The sequence below is a fragment of the Neodiprion fabricii genome, chromosome 5 (assembly GCF_021155785.1).
Source record: "Neodiprion fabricii isolate iyNeoFabr1 chromosome 5, iyNeoFabr1.1, whole genome shotgun sequence".
NCBI classification, from domain to species: domain Eukaryota; kingdom Metazoa; phylum Arthropoda; class Insecta; order Hymenoptera; family Diprionidae; genus Neodiprion; species Neodiprion fabricii.
The window spans coordinates 17,324,454-17,339,117 of record NC_060243.1 but is presented as its reverse complement, the minus strand read 5'-3'; the positions used below and the strand labels follow the sequence as shown (position 1 = coordinate 17,339,117).

The window sequence follows — 14,664 nt, the reverse complement described above, 5'->3', positions numbered from 1 at the left end:
TTCTAAAAGATCGGCAATCCTGAAAGAGTTCATAAATTTTTTTCTTCCTTGCAATTATGAATATTTTGACACTTTATCTGGCACTCTCAAAAACTCTCAAAAACTCTCAAAAACTCTCGTAATTTTAGTAGAAAATTTCTCAGAAATAGACAATGTGTTTGGAGAACTCTTAATAAACATTCTTCATTATTTCTGGCTAAGTTTTTCTGATAATTCCTAAACGATCTCATGAATTTCTAGAGGGTTTCTGGAAGGAGCTTACATTCTTTCCAAACTTCATTTTGTATCACTGATATTTTTTGAAATTAGAACTTCTTAGGAAACAGTTGAAATTAATTTATCTGAAATGCAGCTGAAAAAATCTAGACTGTGAATTTGTAAAAGAATATTTTGAATGAAACTATTCTAAACGAAACTAAACTGAGCGAAATTTCTGAAAATAATTATGATTTGCAAGAAACTTTCGAGAAAAACTGTCGGAAATTCACACAGAGTTTTTGCTAGTGAAATTGCACACAATATCTGGGGATATTGCTTTTAGGAATGTTATTTGTGTGTGACTGACTGGTTAAAACTGAGAATTTTGGTATCCGCAGATCTTTGCTAGAGGGCATCGAAGTTGGGAAATTCAACAGTAACTTTACTTTGATTAACGGCTACGATGGAAGTCTTATGATAAACAGTAGCAACACGCTGCTGGATTTTTACAGTTTCAACGCTACTCAATATGCCAACTGTGCGTACAACTTTAACTATTTGCTTGACAACCCTGGTGGAATAAGTTCCCTTGATTTTCCATAAAAATCTCTATCATTTTCGAAGGAATCTGAAACACAATCGTAGTTTTTGAATACAATTTTTTACATAACTTCGTAGTGTTTTAGTGAGTTAAAAGGTATACGATAAATTATCAAAATCCACTGAAATCATGCGCAAAATGTGAAAAGACTCTTTGAACATAAGCATACACGATCTGCTAGGTATGTACTCGATTTGGCTCGAGTGACTTTTTCTTGTGAGTGGGAAATTCACATATTATAAAGAATGATTTCTAAATATTGAAATTTTACTGTAAAATTCGATCAAGGCAATTGCTTTGTTTTTGAATGGTAGACTTTCTCAACACATTTGAAAGAACTTCCAGTTATCCACAATTATCTACATAAGACTATAACTGTTTACATTCGATTGTAGATTTTCATCTGAATTGACAGTTCTCAGAATTTTGGTTTGATTTTCACGGCCAATGGATGTTTTATTATTGTCGCTTAGAATAAAAAAAAAAAAAAAAAAAATTTGATAAAAATTCGTAATCTTTTACAAAAACTCACCAAGATTCGTTACAACTTTTTAGGGTAGTCGATTCTTTATTTATTTGTAGATAATTGGAGATGATTGCAATTTTTCATAGTACTACATCGTTTTCTACAAAAAATCAAAAAAAGAAAAGCAAAAACATGATTTGCTAGGAAAAATAACGCGTTTCTATAATTTTGTATTGTTCTCCGTTTTCGTGGAATATCGTAGAAATTATTTTCACCAGGGTAACAAAAACGCTGAATCTTGGCTAGTAACTAAAGTTAAATAAAATTGAATATCTAGTTACATCGGGTTTCGACCTGCCCAAGGCACTTGAAGCCCTGCGTATTCTGCAGAAGGAAAGATTGAACAAAGAACAAAGCCAAAACATTGGGGGCAGCAACTCGGATGTTGTACTAGTCCTTTCCTACACCTCATCGATTACTACAGACGCCGACAAAGAGTATTGTTTGCAGCAATTGAGGATCATAAGGGAGGAAGTACCTGGTCGGTATTGACCCATAGCACATAAAAATCACCCCTCACCTCTGCTCATCGTCTCTTTGCTCTTTTCAGATTCCGTGTTTCTCTATCTTACTTACGGATCCAAGGACAAATGGTCCGATATTGCAGCCAACTCGACCACAGACACGTTTGCGATAACCGCAACAAGCACTACAGACACTTTGACAACGATCAATCCAGTTATATCACGTATCAAACAAGGTAAGGCTGTGATTTTTTTATGCCAAGTTACATACGCTGATACATTCTCAAGTAAATCTCTGGTTAAGATTTAAAATGTTTAAATATTTTCAAGCGACAAAAATCTATAGAATATGTACAAAAAAATTGCACGCTCTGTTAACTTGTGGAACTTTTTATCCTAATTCGTTTTTACATCTCTTGAAATTCCATTTAATGTTCAAAAACCAAATTTTTAGGTACAAAAGCATTTAATTCTGTATATCTGGAAGAAAGTGGAGAAATTTTATTTTAATTTTTAGACAAAATTTGTTTTTTTGATGAAACAAACATTCAAACTCTGAACCAATTCGGATAATTTTTTGAATTCAAACTTTGTTACGTAAGAAATTATCAGAACATGATTTTTTGGAAAAGTCGAAAAGGATTTTTGTGCATGGACTTCAAATATTCAAATATGACTTGTCGCTGTAAAGAAAATCTCATGGACTACATTCAACACATATCCTAAATAATGAAGGACAGCATGATTAAATTCTTTGGATATCTAAGATTATCGTTTGGTGAAATTTCAGTAATTTCATCAACACAAGAGTGTAGAAAATACTGTAATGAAAATGCAGCAAAAAAATGTCGTAATGTTTTTACGTTCCACAGTGTTATTTCTTCACAGATAAGATATTACTGTATCTGTACTCACTACTTTTTTTCAGTTCCTAAACGCCTTATCAATTCTGCATGTGGAGCTTCATTTTCATCAACAGGATCAACAGCCTCGTTTGTCGACTACGTAGAACCTTCAGGCATCAAATACTACAGACTGAATCCCAACTATTTTTCTACAGATACGGCAACTGTGAAGGTAAACAACGTGACAAAGCATTTAGTACTCATGAGAAATTGATAATACCATTTTTTTCATTGATAACATAACAGCAGTCTTCAAACTTACAAAGCATTACGGTCAGCGTAACGAAATGCAGGCTTCACGGCGCTTGATTTAGGCAAATTAAGAGAAACAGGGATGAATTCGAATGAAAATGGGAAGATGTCAGGTACAAATATTTCTGAACAATCCTAAAGAAAAAAAAACATGCGAGCATGAGTATAGTGAAAACTGTATGGTACATTAGTTTCATTCTTTTATTTCTTGTCTTATAAAGTTTCGTATATATTTTTAACCGTATAGCAAAAATAGTAAGGATGCAAACGAGCTAATTAAGATTTCTTTAATGACGTGTGTAATTCCATAGTTTTTGCAACTATTAGAAAAGCTCCATTAAATAATCATACCATCGATCTTTCAATTTGTTATCTCAATTCTATACAGTAGAAACTTCCACTCAACTTTGACCATCTAATTCGAATAACGCAAATGAAAAAACCGATGACAAAATTTCAGAAGAGTTAGGGATTTAGGAGAAAGACTGAACTTTGGAGAGTTCGTAAAAGGAGAAGGCATGAAAAAAAAATGGGTATATTTAGGATTTAGGAAATTTACCGCTGTGAAGCCTGCAAGAATACTTTTGAAGTGAATCGCTGTTTCGCAAATGGAGATTTATCAAAAAAATGCGTGCTAATTTTGCCAATACGCAACCATGTATCCACATATACGTTTTTCATACTTCTACGTTATCATTCTGGTTTTAAAACTCCTTTGTCTTCACCTAAACTTTAATCACAACTGAAATTTCAGTCTAAATCTGCGTTTCAATCCTTCATGTGTCTATTACTAGATTTTTCGATCGATAGAAATATATGGAGTAAAATTCAGCATAGAAGATACAGTCGAAATACGATAGTTTGAGGAGATAGTAAAATAATAGTGAAACTTACCATAGTTGTATCAGTGAGTTCAATAAAGGTGGTAGTCGAGTTAAAGTTTATGTCGAATTCGCTTGATTTTTGAATGCAACTCATACATTAGTGTATAGTATATACACGAATATAAGTTAAGCTAATATTTTTGTAGTGTACATTCTACAGTGGATTTTTCTCTGCGGATTAGTGAAATTGTGGAAGCTCTTTGTAATAAAACGGTAACCATGAAGCCATTTCGATTCATAAAGTGAGACAAAGTGTTGAGAAAACATTAATTTCAACGTTATTCCCAGTTATATGTCACAATTGTCATACTCCTTGAAAATCGTATAAATGAGATTTTAACGTTACTTTACACATACGCAAAACAGTAATTTTCTCCCAATGCTTAATTTAGATAGTTTAACTCATTTGCTTTAATGTGAAAATATTGACTCAAAATGCCTTTATTTCGGTAAAGGAACACTTCTTGAACAAGTTTGAGATGTTTTGGACATGTTTCAGAAAATGAATTTTTTTTTTCAAAATTTGCGTTTTTCCGCAATGTCAAAATAATTCTACAAAATAAATAGTGGCAACGAATTTGTAAAAACATTTTACCCCGATTTGATATACTTGAGAGTTATTTAGAGAAATTCGTAGAAAACGAAAATTAGTGTACAAAAAAGCGAATGGGTTAAACCTCGCATACATGCAACAATTACCTCAACAGTTACCACATAATATTTGATTGATGCATAGGTTCAAGGTGCAGGATGGGGATACCTGAATGTGTGTACATCGCGTTCGGTGGTTCAGCCAAATTCAACTTCTCCGAACGACGTAAGCTGCACATCAGTGACAACAAATACGCACAGCATCAGCATATCCTGCAGTGGCGTGGATCTCATACACAGATGTCAGCCTCTCTACTTATCTGTGGCAGCTAATGCTTCGGATTCAGTATCGTACCAATGCACAGGTATATTTACAGTACCTCTAGAAAATCCAAAGCCATGATGAATATTTTTCCATTCGAGTATACCACGAAAATCAGACGCGTTTAAAGTACGGAAGAATTGGTCTGAGTAGGAGAAAAAAGCGTTTAAAAATTTCCAGAAATCTAATTTTTGCCGATAATGGTGAACAGAGATGCAATAAAATCTTTAGTATGTAACAGAAATAATTCAGAGTAAATTCGAATAACAGAAGTTTTACGGTATCAACGATTTCAGAGATGAGTTTTTTAATAATCTAAACGTTGAAAATGATTAAACTCTGGTGCTTTTGATGGAATTATAAATATTTCAGGCCTAATTTGTTTACCATAAATATATCCAGATATCGCTTGAAAAAGTTTCACAAATAGTTAGCTTCGAAGTGGATAAAGAGAAATTTTTGAAAGCATGGTACAATAAATCTTCGTCAAAGATTACATTTGCTTTATAACTATAATATAAAGTAAGATTTCTAGAATATTTTTCGAGAATTTCGGAGAATCTGTTCGGTGAGTAAAATGAACTCAAAAACATTAGAATCGGATTGAATACATTCGAGTTTAAGCATTTCGTATGTCCAGTTGAAGAACTTTTCCGCAAATTGTTGATATCTTAGCTTGTGTTATTTGAATTTGCTCATCATCATTTCTATAACATAATAAAAATGTTGTTTGATTAGTGTTCAACATTATTAGCGCAAATAACACTGCTGGAGTTTTTTCAAACAGTCTTTTCTCTTTTTATTTTGACCAACAAAATGCTCGTTATCCAGTGCCATTCAAAACGCTGGTATTTTTTGTATTCTACAATTTAACACACGAGTGTATATCTACATAAAAATCTTTCAGATGCCAACGTTTGCCGTTATCCGGACATGCGCAAGTTCACAATATCGTACGACAATCTTGTATGCCGAAGCAGTGCCAGCACTTTCTTCTTTGCTCCATTGGTTCTGGTAGTATCTTTCATTATCAACTTCATGTAATATAAGTGTATAGAGTTAAACGCAGTTACCGAAGTGGTTCCGTGTTGAAACGGTCACGCGTTTTGTTAATACATACTACGGAATTTTTACGCTATTCGAAGATAACATTGTATCGAGTATTTGATGGAGAAAAATTTGCGCCCGAGTTTTCAAACATTTGTTGTATTTACAGAGTTATCGCAAGTTTTAATCACGAGGGAATCTTTTCTCAGTGCATAAGCATGGCTTTTTTCGGTTCGTGCGATAACTTTTAGCTAAGAATTTCATTACAGTACTGGAGTTGAATTGAAAAAAAAAAACAAAAAAAAAACCGCCGTCATTCAGTTGTAAACGCGATATTGTTGGATAAAGATAAATTTCAGGGTAGTATTTATTTTTCTATCCCCAAGCTGTAACGATTTGGCTACATTCTCTGAACAGAATAGGAGGACAAATATTTTGCCTTTCAGTGTAATTAGCTTTCCAATATCAAAAACTTACTTACTCTTTAATACTTGACATAATAATTAAATGGCTACTACAGCGATAAACATTAAATTTTAGATTTTCGTAAGATAATTAATCTCATGATGAGATAGGATACATAAAACTTGAAACTATACTTGGGCTGCCGGATTCTGATCATTTCTCAAGTGGAAAACTAAATTCGGATTTTGAGAATCTAGCAAATCCATTACACAACTAATATAGCCCAATGGGAATTTGAGCACAGAAGTTCCTTTGAACAAAAAGTTGGAATAAATTCATAAATATTGTAAATATTCTTACAAAAGTAATCGTATTCCCCGGTGAGCAGCGACATGGCACATTTTCAGAGCCTTGTATAAAACCATGTGATCATTTCTCCAAGAATTATTCATTTAAAAATAGAATCATCAAAGTAAACGTCTGTAACTTGTGTATGGTCGATCAATTGATTTGAAGTTGAATTAATGTCACATTCAAGTTCAACTGTTCAAAACGAATTCAAAATTCTCAAAATATTATAATTATGGTATCTTGAAGAAATGCGATCAACACTTTGGTTCTGAAAAATGAAAGCAAACATGAATTACAGATCCGTGAATTCTCCCTCAATTGCTTGCAATCTAATCTGATTACGCAAAGGAGTCGGTATTTGTGAAACCAGGTGTAAGATTTTTTTTTGATATTGAAAATAGCGCGTCATAGGAATCAATTACAAATATTACATCATCATCAATTTTGCTGAATTTCAGTTTAGAAACTAACATTTCCAAACTGCATCACATTTTCAATTCACAATCCCGGTTTTACAGTTTTAAAACCCAGTTATTTGGTGAAATTTGAGTTTTCGAAGAAAATGAAATAATAATATCAGTGTGTAAACTTTGACATTTGCATTGGTTTGCTGAAAGAAAGTTTGATCAATTTATTTGAACTTGAAATTTTTATTTTTTTTTCACTTTACTTATATTTCACTAAGAAAGTAGATTCTTGATAAAAAAAAAAGCAAATAATCGCGTAGTATTCGTACTAATAATACATTTCAGATTGCACCCAATTTTTATTTTTTTTTTCCATTGCATAGTACTTAATGAGATGTACTTAGTGAAATGAGAGTGTTAACGTACAAATTAGTTAATTAAAACAGGAAGAAGATTAAAAAAGGAACAGTTTCTTTGCCCTTATTTTGTCTTTTATTTATTTCTGTAACAAAATACTGACTAGAAAAAGTTCAGTTTAATGGGCTAATGAAGTATCCTTATTTACGAATCAGGGCTGCACAATAAAACAATTAATCATACATTCTTTTGAAATTAGTCGATTGATTGACTCTTTTCATTGATTGTTTTTCTGAATAATCGATTGTTTAGCATTCTCAACTAATCATTTTCCCTATTAATGGATTCATTAGAAACATCGATTAGAGTTTTCCCGATTAATCAAGTAATCAACCCTTTCAATTAATCGATTTTCGATTAATCGGCCATTTGTTTATTGAAATTGATTTTTTCTTTTTTTGGATTAATCGACGAATTGGATAAAAAATGAGTTCAAATCTGCGGTTAATCGATTAATCGCGAAGCTCTAGTACGAGTTAAGTCTGTATTAGCTCTCCGGAAATAATGAATTATTTCCTTCTTTTAAATAGACATTACTTTTTACAATCCTACAATTGGCAAATACCGGTATCATTATCGAGGTTCAACTCTTAATATTCATACACACCTTGCGACAATACGTAAAAATATATTTTGTTCGTTGGGTAAACACTGCTTTATATATAAGGTTTACATAATGTGACTGTATGATCGACGCCGCAAGAAACTTTTTTTACTTGAGCACCTACTGCTACCTAGAATATAATATATATAATTCATGTGACAGCAAATAATAAAGAATGTCATGAAATGTATGACACTGTTTGACATATACTTACTTTCAATGGAAAGAACTGATCGTCGATATTCCCAAGTCCTAAAGATCCAAATTTGTTGCATCCCCACATATAAAGGTCTCCATTATCAGTCACTGCCGCCAGTTGACTTATACCGCAGTATATTTGAGAAACCTGTGACAAGGTAGAAAATTTTTTTTCTATCACTGCTGACTATTATATTTCTTTAATCGAATAATTCAGTAGTAAATTTTGTATGAAACATCGAATTTCAATTTCGAACAGTCGTCACTGGTTGAAAAAAATAATTTCAGATTATGGTAAAGAAGCTAAACTATCCAAGAACACTGTCTTCAAACTTGAAGTAAATCGGTCGGACCCGTTTTGAAATATCGTGGGCTCCGCAAAACATGTCACTTAGCTAAACGGTTGACGTTATTGTCACTAACAATGTTTCCAATTATTTCTATAGTAAAAAAAAAAAATATGTAGCTGAAGTTCGATCTACACACGTTTCGATAAAACAAACTCCGATCGAAATGAGTGGTTGGTTTTCAAGATATCAATTCCCAAAATTCACCCATTTCTTTAGCCGTCTACTCATCTATAATCCATTGATTTCGATGAAGTCTAGATGACACTGAATTTCAATTGTGGTCAATCCAAAAGTGTATTAAAAACATAATAGCAAACTATCATTGCTCAAGAATAGAATTCCATGAGTGAATTTTGTGAACTAGGGGAATTTTAGGCAAATTTCTACTGACCCGATTATTACGGCTATACGCGTTAAAACCAAACAGAGTAGCCGGAATCATTGTAGGTTCTTTTGCTCTTTGTACAGCAGGACCAACTCCAAGAATTCCATATCCCCATACAAAAACGTTGCCATCACCTAGGAATTCAGATCAACAAGAAAAATTTATGACAAAAGAGTAAGGAAACATAATCCGCTACTTATTACAGTAAATTGTTTACTCAAAGAGATTTGTCACTTAAAAATCAAGCCTTTGCTTCGAAGGTTCATATGGTCAACACGTTCGTAAGCTATGATGATTTTTCTAGGAATGCAAAATAAAAAACTAGGATAACCATTTTTCATCTCTAATCGCATTAAGATGCTGAAAAATCTGATATATAAATGCCACATCATTTTACGAACGAGTCATTTTATTTAGAAGGTAATTTTTCAAGTAAAGTCCAACAATTTTTGTTTTACTTATCAAGTTGATATTGTTGAATATACAATTTTTCAAGATTCCAGTGGTATCGATTTTGATCAGGAAATAGCAATACTTAATCAATAATTGAGAATGAGACAAAACTTGTTTCACAGAACTGGCAAGAAACAGTTTTCCAAACAAATCAAGCCACCATGACTTCATGGAGTGAAATTGAACGAGCCTAGTAAATTTTTCCACCATTTTAAAGCTGTTTCCAGTGAGAAATTGATACTTAAACTGCTGTTCATAATTTTAGTCACACTTTTTCAGCAATTTTGGAAGCATTACCGTAGCATCCGAACGCGATAATTTGATAAAAACTGTACGTGAGCTGATCTCGTAGTAAAATTAGTAAAAAAAGCATTGATTTTTAACCGAAGGTATTTGATCGATTGATTATATATTCTTACTGTTTAAAACCATGCAAAAGCTTCCGCCTGCAGCAATGTCTACAACGTGTCCCAGGGATCGACACTCTTGGATTTCTGTTGCAATGTTTATTTGGTGATTATCAACCAAAGATGGCAACTGTCCATATTCCGAATTACCCCATCCGAATACTGTGCCTTTATCTACCAAAATTATATTAGAATGTTAAAGCTGCTGAATTAGGGTTAACTGAATTATATACAGAATTTCGCAAGCAGATTAGACGTCCAGGTCTTTCAAGATTTTCCCCAGTATTCTTTTAGTATGGGAAGTCTCTACAAACAAATTTATGTAGAATATCACATCAATATATGACGTCTGCGATTTGTTTAATTGGTTAAGCAATGATAATAACAAGTAGTTTTTTTTTTATAGCATACCGCTAAGCGCCAAGACACAGTCTGCCATACAGGCAACTTTGACAATATTTTCACCAGCCAAGTCTCCTTTCACTAAGCTCGGTTTGTACTCATTTCTGTAATGTGCAAGACCAGTTTGGCCATCTGCACCCCATCCAAATGTATAAACTTGGCCTGACTCGCTTAAAAGAATACTGCAGAAAACAAAGAGTAGCTTGTAATTCATTGATTTATAGATTATCAAGTTTTTAACGCTAACACAATGAAAGATTTGGAAAAGGTGTCCCTATTTTGCAATGACTTTGAAGATGTTCAGTTCTTAAAATTTCGAGTATATTTTGCTTCATTAGAGTTTACTGAATTTCTGACATTTTCAAGTTTGTGAAATGATTTATAAAAACACTCTCACTGCATCATCATCATGAACTTCAATCTCGTTCGATATTTATGTTAACATTTCTTTATGTTCTACAAATGGAGCAGGAATCGTTTTTTTTTTTTTTTTTGTTTTTTTTCTAAAGATTTACCAGTTTTATAAAGCTCGTACTGCAAACTCCACACATGGCTAAAAAAACTTCCACTTCTCACCGTTAGTGCAAAATATACCATAATCAAATGAACCACCTTTTTTCATTCAAGAAATGTTTTGCTTTACGAACTTTAAACGTCAAATGAAATGATTTAAATTTGAAAAGAAAAAATATATATATATATTCTGAAGTAATAAATGGTTATTTCATGCAAAATATATGAACTAGAATGATACAACATGTCGTTTTGTACTATTTACATTGAAAATGTTATAAAAGATAGTGGTCAACTTTGGTTTATTATCTTTTACCGAATTGAATTTAACGTAAAGTTGCAAAATGAAAATTAACGTTTAGAAATGCATTGTTAGAATAATTCTGTGAACTTTAGCCTCATCTTTCTTGGAGATACAAGACAAACCGAAATGTTATAGAAAATGCTTATTGCAAGTCAAAAAATTTATGGAATGCCCATTGCCGTGTGCAGATCCAAAAAAATTTAGTGATTGTCAATAATACAGTACAGTAATAGAGTAATAGAGTACAGTCTGTGATTTAAGAGTCACTACGTTTGACATGTGTATTTGTCCATCATTATATTTGTCCATTTTATTTAATTTAAATTGATTTATTGGCACAATGAGTTTATAATTTTATTAAAAAAACAAAAATGTATATATCTGTCTAGTCTTATTTAAACATAATTTTGACTTGATGTTATGGACCAGAGGATTTTAACGACGATTTAACCTCAAAACTTGCCTGATGAAGTTGGAAAATAAATAAAACCAACGAAACGTTGCAAATTTTGATAAATTGAATCTGATCAATTCTGTCCAAGTTCCCGAGAAAATTTATTATTCATTGTCAATAATAATGAGTAAATATCAGGTTCAAGTTCATAATGTTAATATAGCCATGTATTTTTAGGAAAAATCGTTATTTTGCAAGTTTAGGATTCTTTAAATTTCGTTAAATCATACAATGAATATAAAAATACTCTCATACTTTGAAAACTTAATAACATCTTCAGTCACTTTTAATTAAGAAATAGTGATTTTTGTTTCTCAATGTTTCGTTACATTAACGTTACTAACTTCAATCTTACTTATCTTATCTTATCTTATGTTCACTGTTGTCTAAGGTAACGAGTATTATTTAAATGAAAATAAGATTATTCATGTACAAATTCATTTGATGAGATGAGAAATAATTTCTCTCGTAATTGTCTCTACAAGTAAGATTATCATCATTTTAATGTGGTTAATTGAATAGACAATAATAAAAACGGAAAATTCTTAGTATGTTGAGAAAAAAGAATTGTTGATTGCAAAAAATGTTTTTTTGACGGCAGCGCAATATCTTTTTGTTCAACGGTTATCTGAGATGATTCTGTTAAAACAAATGATCAAAATAACTTATGACAGTGCTGATTGGTAAATGCTATCACGTACCTGTGATCTTGGCCTGCTGTTACAGATTTTATGCGCTCTCCTTTGATGTCTGGTATATGATGAACTATTGTATTGTTTGTGTAATCTTCATCGACAATTATTGGTCGTCCACATTGACCATAACCATTATTTCCAAGTGTAAACAGGCCTTCGGTTGTTAGAACTAACAAATGTGCACGACCAGCAGCAAGTCCAGTTACTTGACTGGACGGATTTTTTAATGGCAGATGTATCGGCTTTGGGAGTGGAACAACATTTTGAGGATCCTTTGCTGCTTCATCATATCCTGAGGAAAGAATTGGATCAAATTTAATCAAAAGTGTGAATCAAATCGAATGAAGACTGCACTGAAGGCACCTTTAAAATCTGTCAATCCTAGCAATATTTGACTAAAATTTAGTCTGATCTTTCCAAACATGAAATCCATTTTAAGGCTGTTGTCAGGAACTGTTTCTTACACTTTCAGTCCATGTTTGCGAACTAGTAAGAATAAATTTTCTGCATTTTTTTAATGTGAAATAGTAAACATTATAGAGTACATTCTGAGTTGTATAGTGGAATGGAAATGGCATCGTTTGTAAAACATAATAAATATTCGAGGGATCATGGATTTCCTATATATATTCTATATCCCTGGAATATTTTTAATGATTTGATTATGATGTAATTCTAAAAACTTGAGGATATACACCAAAATGTCTGAATTTGAATAAAGAAAATAAATAAAAATCCATTTTTGATCCGTCATGTATATACGACTGAAAAGTTGAAAAAACCTATGTTTCTTTTTCACAATTTCAGAAGATCTACCTCAAAAATGATTACAAAATCATAAGAATCAAACTTTTTTTATGCCAAAAGCACAGTAGGTCATATTTTTTCTCGACAACAGGCAGTGCCGAAAATTCAAAGACGAAGGTTCAATTTGAAATTGTGGAATTCATTTGTTTTTACCATTTGACTTGAGTCCTACAGCTTTTTCAAATGAAAGGTAAAAAAGAAGTGTGGAATGTTTAGATAAATCCGATTTTCAACTCCTAACCATTGGCTACTACTTGTAGAATCAAGTTACTGTTAATGATAAACACCGTCGAAAATATTACGCAGAATGTAGATTGATAGTTACCCACGTATACAATCAGTTTAATATTTTTGTCCCAAATTTTTATACATTTTGTACAAATGCGTGCACGTGCCATGTTGCAGATATCTCTCTTTTACAGCATCTGGGTTAGAAGTTGTGTACAAAGATGCAACTTCCAATTATACAATATTACGTTATTTGGTCGATATTAAATTTTAACCAACTTATGGAATCTACTAAATGATATATCTAACATTTATTGAATTTATATTTTCATCTTCACGTTCATTTACCCAATTGAGAATCTGTGTTAATTCCATTTCCCCAAAGGATGTTTCCATCTTTCGAGTCAACGGCAAAGACCGTAAACCCATAACCAGATTCGATATCTATCACTCGATGCTGTTCTGCAAATCGAAGTCTGTTCGGTTTGTGATAAAATAAGAACTTCTTGCGCTTCGCGATCGGCGGTTGAAGTCCCAAGGCTCCATGACCAGCAAGGCCCCAAACGTACACCCTGCGGTCGCTACTCTGACTTACTGGATATTGAAATACTGCAATGCGAAATTATAGAAAAATTTTCAGCATTATTTATATTAAGACATTACATGTCTAAGAAATATTTTTTTTGCTCCCACCTGAAAAACTAGAAACATCCTTTTGTTAAGATAATTTATTATAAGTTGTATGTATCAGATAGGGGCACAAAAAACTTACTCTCGAAGAAACCACTACAATTTGTGTACTACAAATGGTCCGAATTTTAACATTAGGCAGAGTTTATTAGAACAATTAAATGACTGCGATAAAGATATGCTAAAGCGACGTGAAAGAGATTGGAGTGAATTTAGCCTGCATTGTGTAATGGCAAGATTTTCGGGAATTCTCATGTCTTATTTCTGTTTACACAGTACAATACGAAACAATTTGTTAATAACGCAGTCAGTACCAATCACTCTTAGAGGATTGATATCATGTAACGTAAAATTCAGGGTACTTTTTAAGTGTCGTCGGTGTTATTTTCGTGAAATCGAAGTAACTCCAGTGAAGTCACTGTATCAGGCAAATACACATCGCCAATGTTGTTATTCATTACGTCACATTTGTTTACGGTAAAAAATCCCTAGAGTATTCGTTACCTGGCAATTCGTTTGGTGGTGGGTTTGGAGATTTTGTTTTCGTTGCTGTCAATTTTTGCCGAACTTTTGGAGAAGATAATTTTGAATAATTTCTGACTAGCTTAAACATTATTTAAACTTTTGTAGCAATAGTTGAAACGTGCCGTACTAATTATGGCATAGTTGAGTAAGCGACTGTTTTGCACGGTTGTCTGTTGTTTGAGGTTAGAATTTCATCTGCGGTAACACCGGTAACACTTAATCACGGAGCAGTCGGCAGGAGACGACACTGAAGCACCGTTCGGCTCAAAAGTTGGACTA

The 14,664-nt window shown here is 32.6% G+C and overlaps 2 protein-coding genes across 4 annotated transcripts in view; one reads left to right on the top strand and one right to left on the bottom strand.

The window, feature by feature from the left end:
• Positions 1–8,179, top strand: part of LOC124182691 — a 15,958-nt gene extending 7,779 nt beyond the window's left edge. The window contains exons 11-16 of the mRNA XM_046570263.1: positions 597–736; positions 1,603–1,806; positions 1,876–2,025; positions 2,718–2,866; positions 4,567–4,786; positions 5,651–8,179. Coding sequence (XP_046426219.1) covers positions 597–736; positions 1,603–1,806; positions 1,876–2,025; positions 2,718–2,866; positions 4,567–4,786; positions 5,651–5,787 — 1,000 coding nt within the window. The 3' untranslated portion in view covers positions 5,788–8,179. The remainder of the gene's footprint in view (positions 1–596; positions 737–1,602; positions 1,807–1,875; positions 2,026–2,717; positions 2,867–4,566; positions 4,787–5,650) is intronic.
• LOC124182704 (RCC1-like G exchanging factor-like protein) lies at positions 5,363–14,664 on the bottom strand. Of its 3 annotated transcripts, none has more exons than XM_046570291.1 (8): positions 14,365–14,664; positions 13,519–13,779; positions 12,142–12,427; positions 10,179–10,351; positions 9,780–9,941; positions 8,914–9,041; positions 8,189–8,320; positions 5,363–5,450 (listed from the first exon to the last, which is right to left on the bottom strand). In XM_046570291.1, exons 1-8 carry the CDS (start codon positions 14,471–14,473, stop codon positions 5,445–5,447), a joined length of 1,257 nt encoding a protein of 418 aa, XP_046426247.1. In that variant the 5' UTR covers positions 14,474–14,664; the 3' UTR covers positions 5,363–5,444. The 3 variants fall into 3 exon arrangements, with proteins under 3 accessions (XP_046426247.1, XP_046426246.1, XP_046426248.1); XM_046570290.1 differs by lacking the exon at positions 5,363–5,450 and adding an exon at positions 7,572–8,104; XM_046570292.1 differs by lacking the exons at positions 5,363–5,450; positions 13,519–13,779 and adding an exon at positions 7,572–8,104.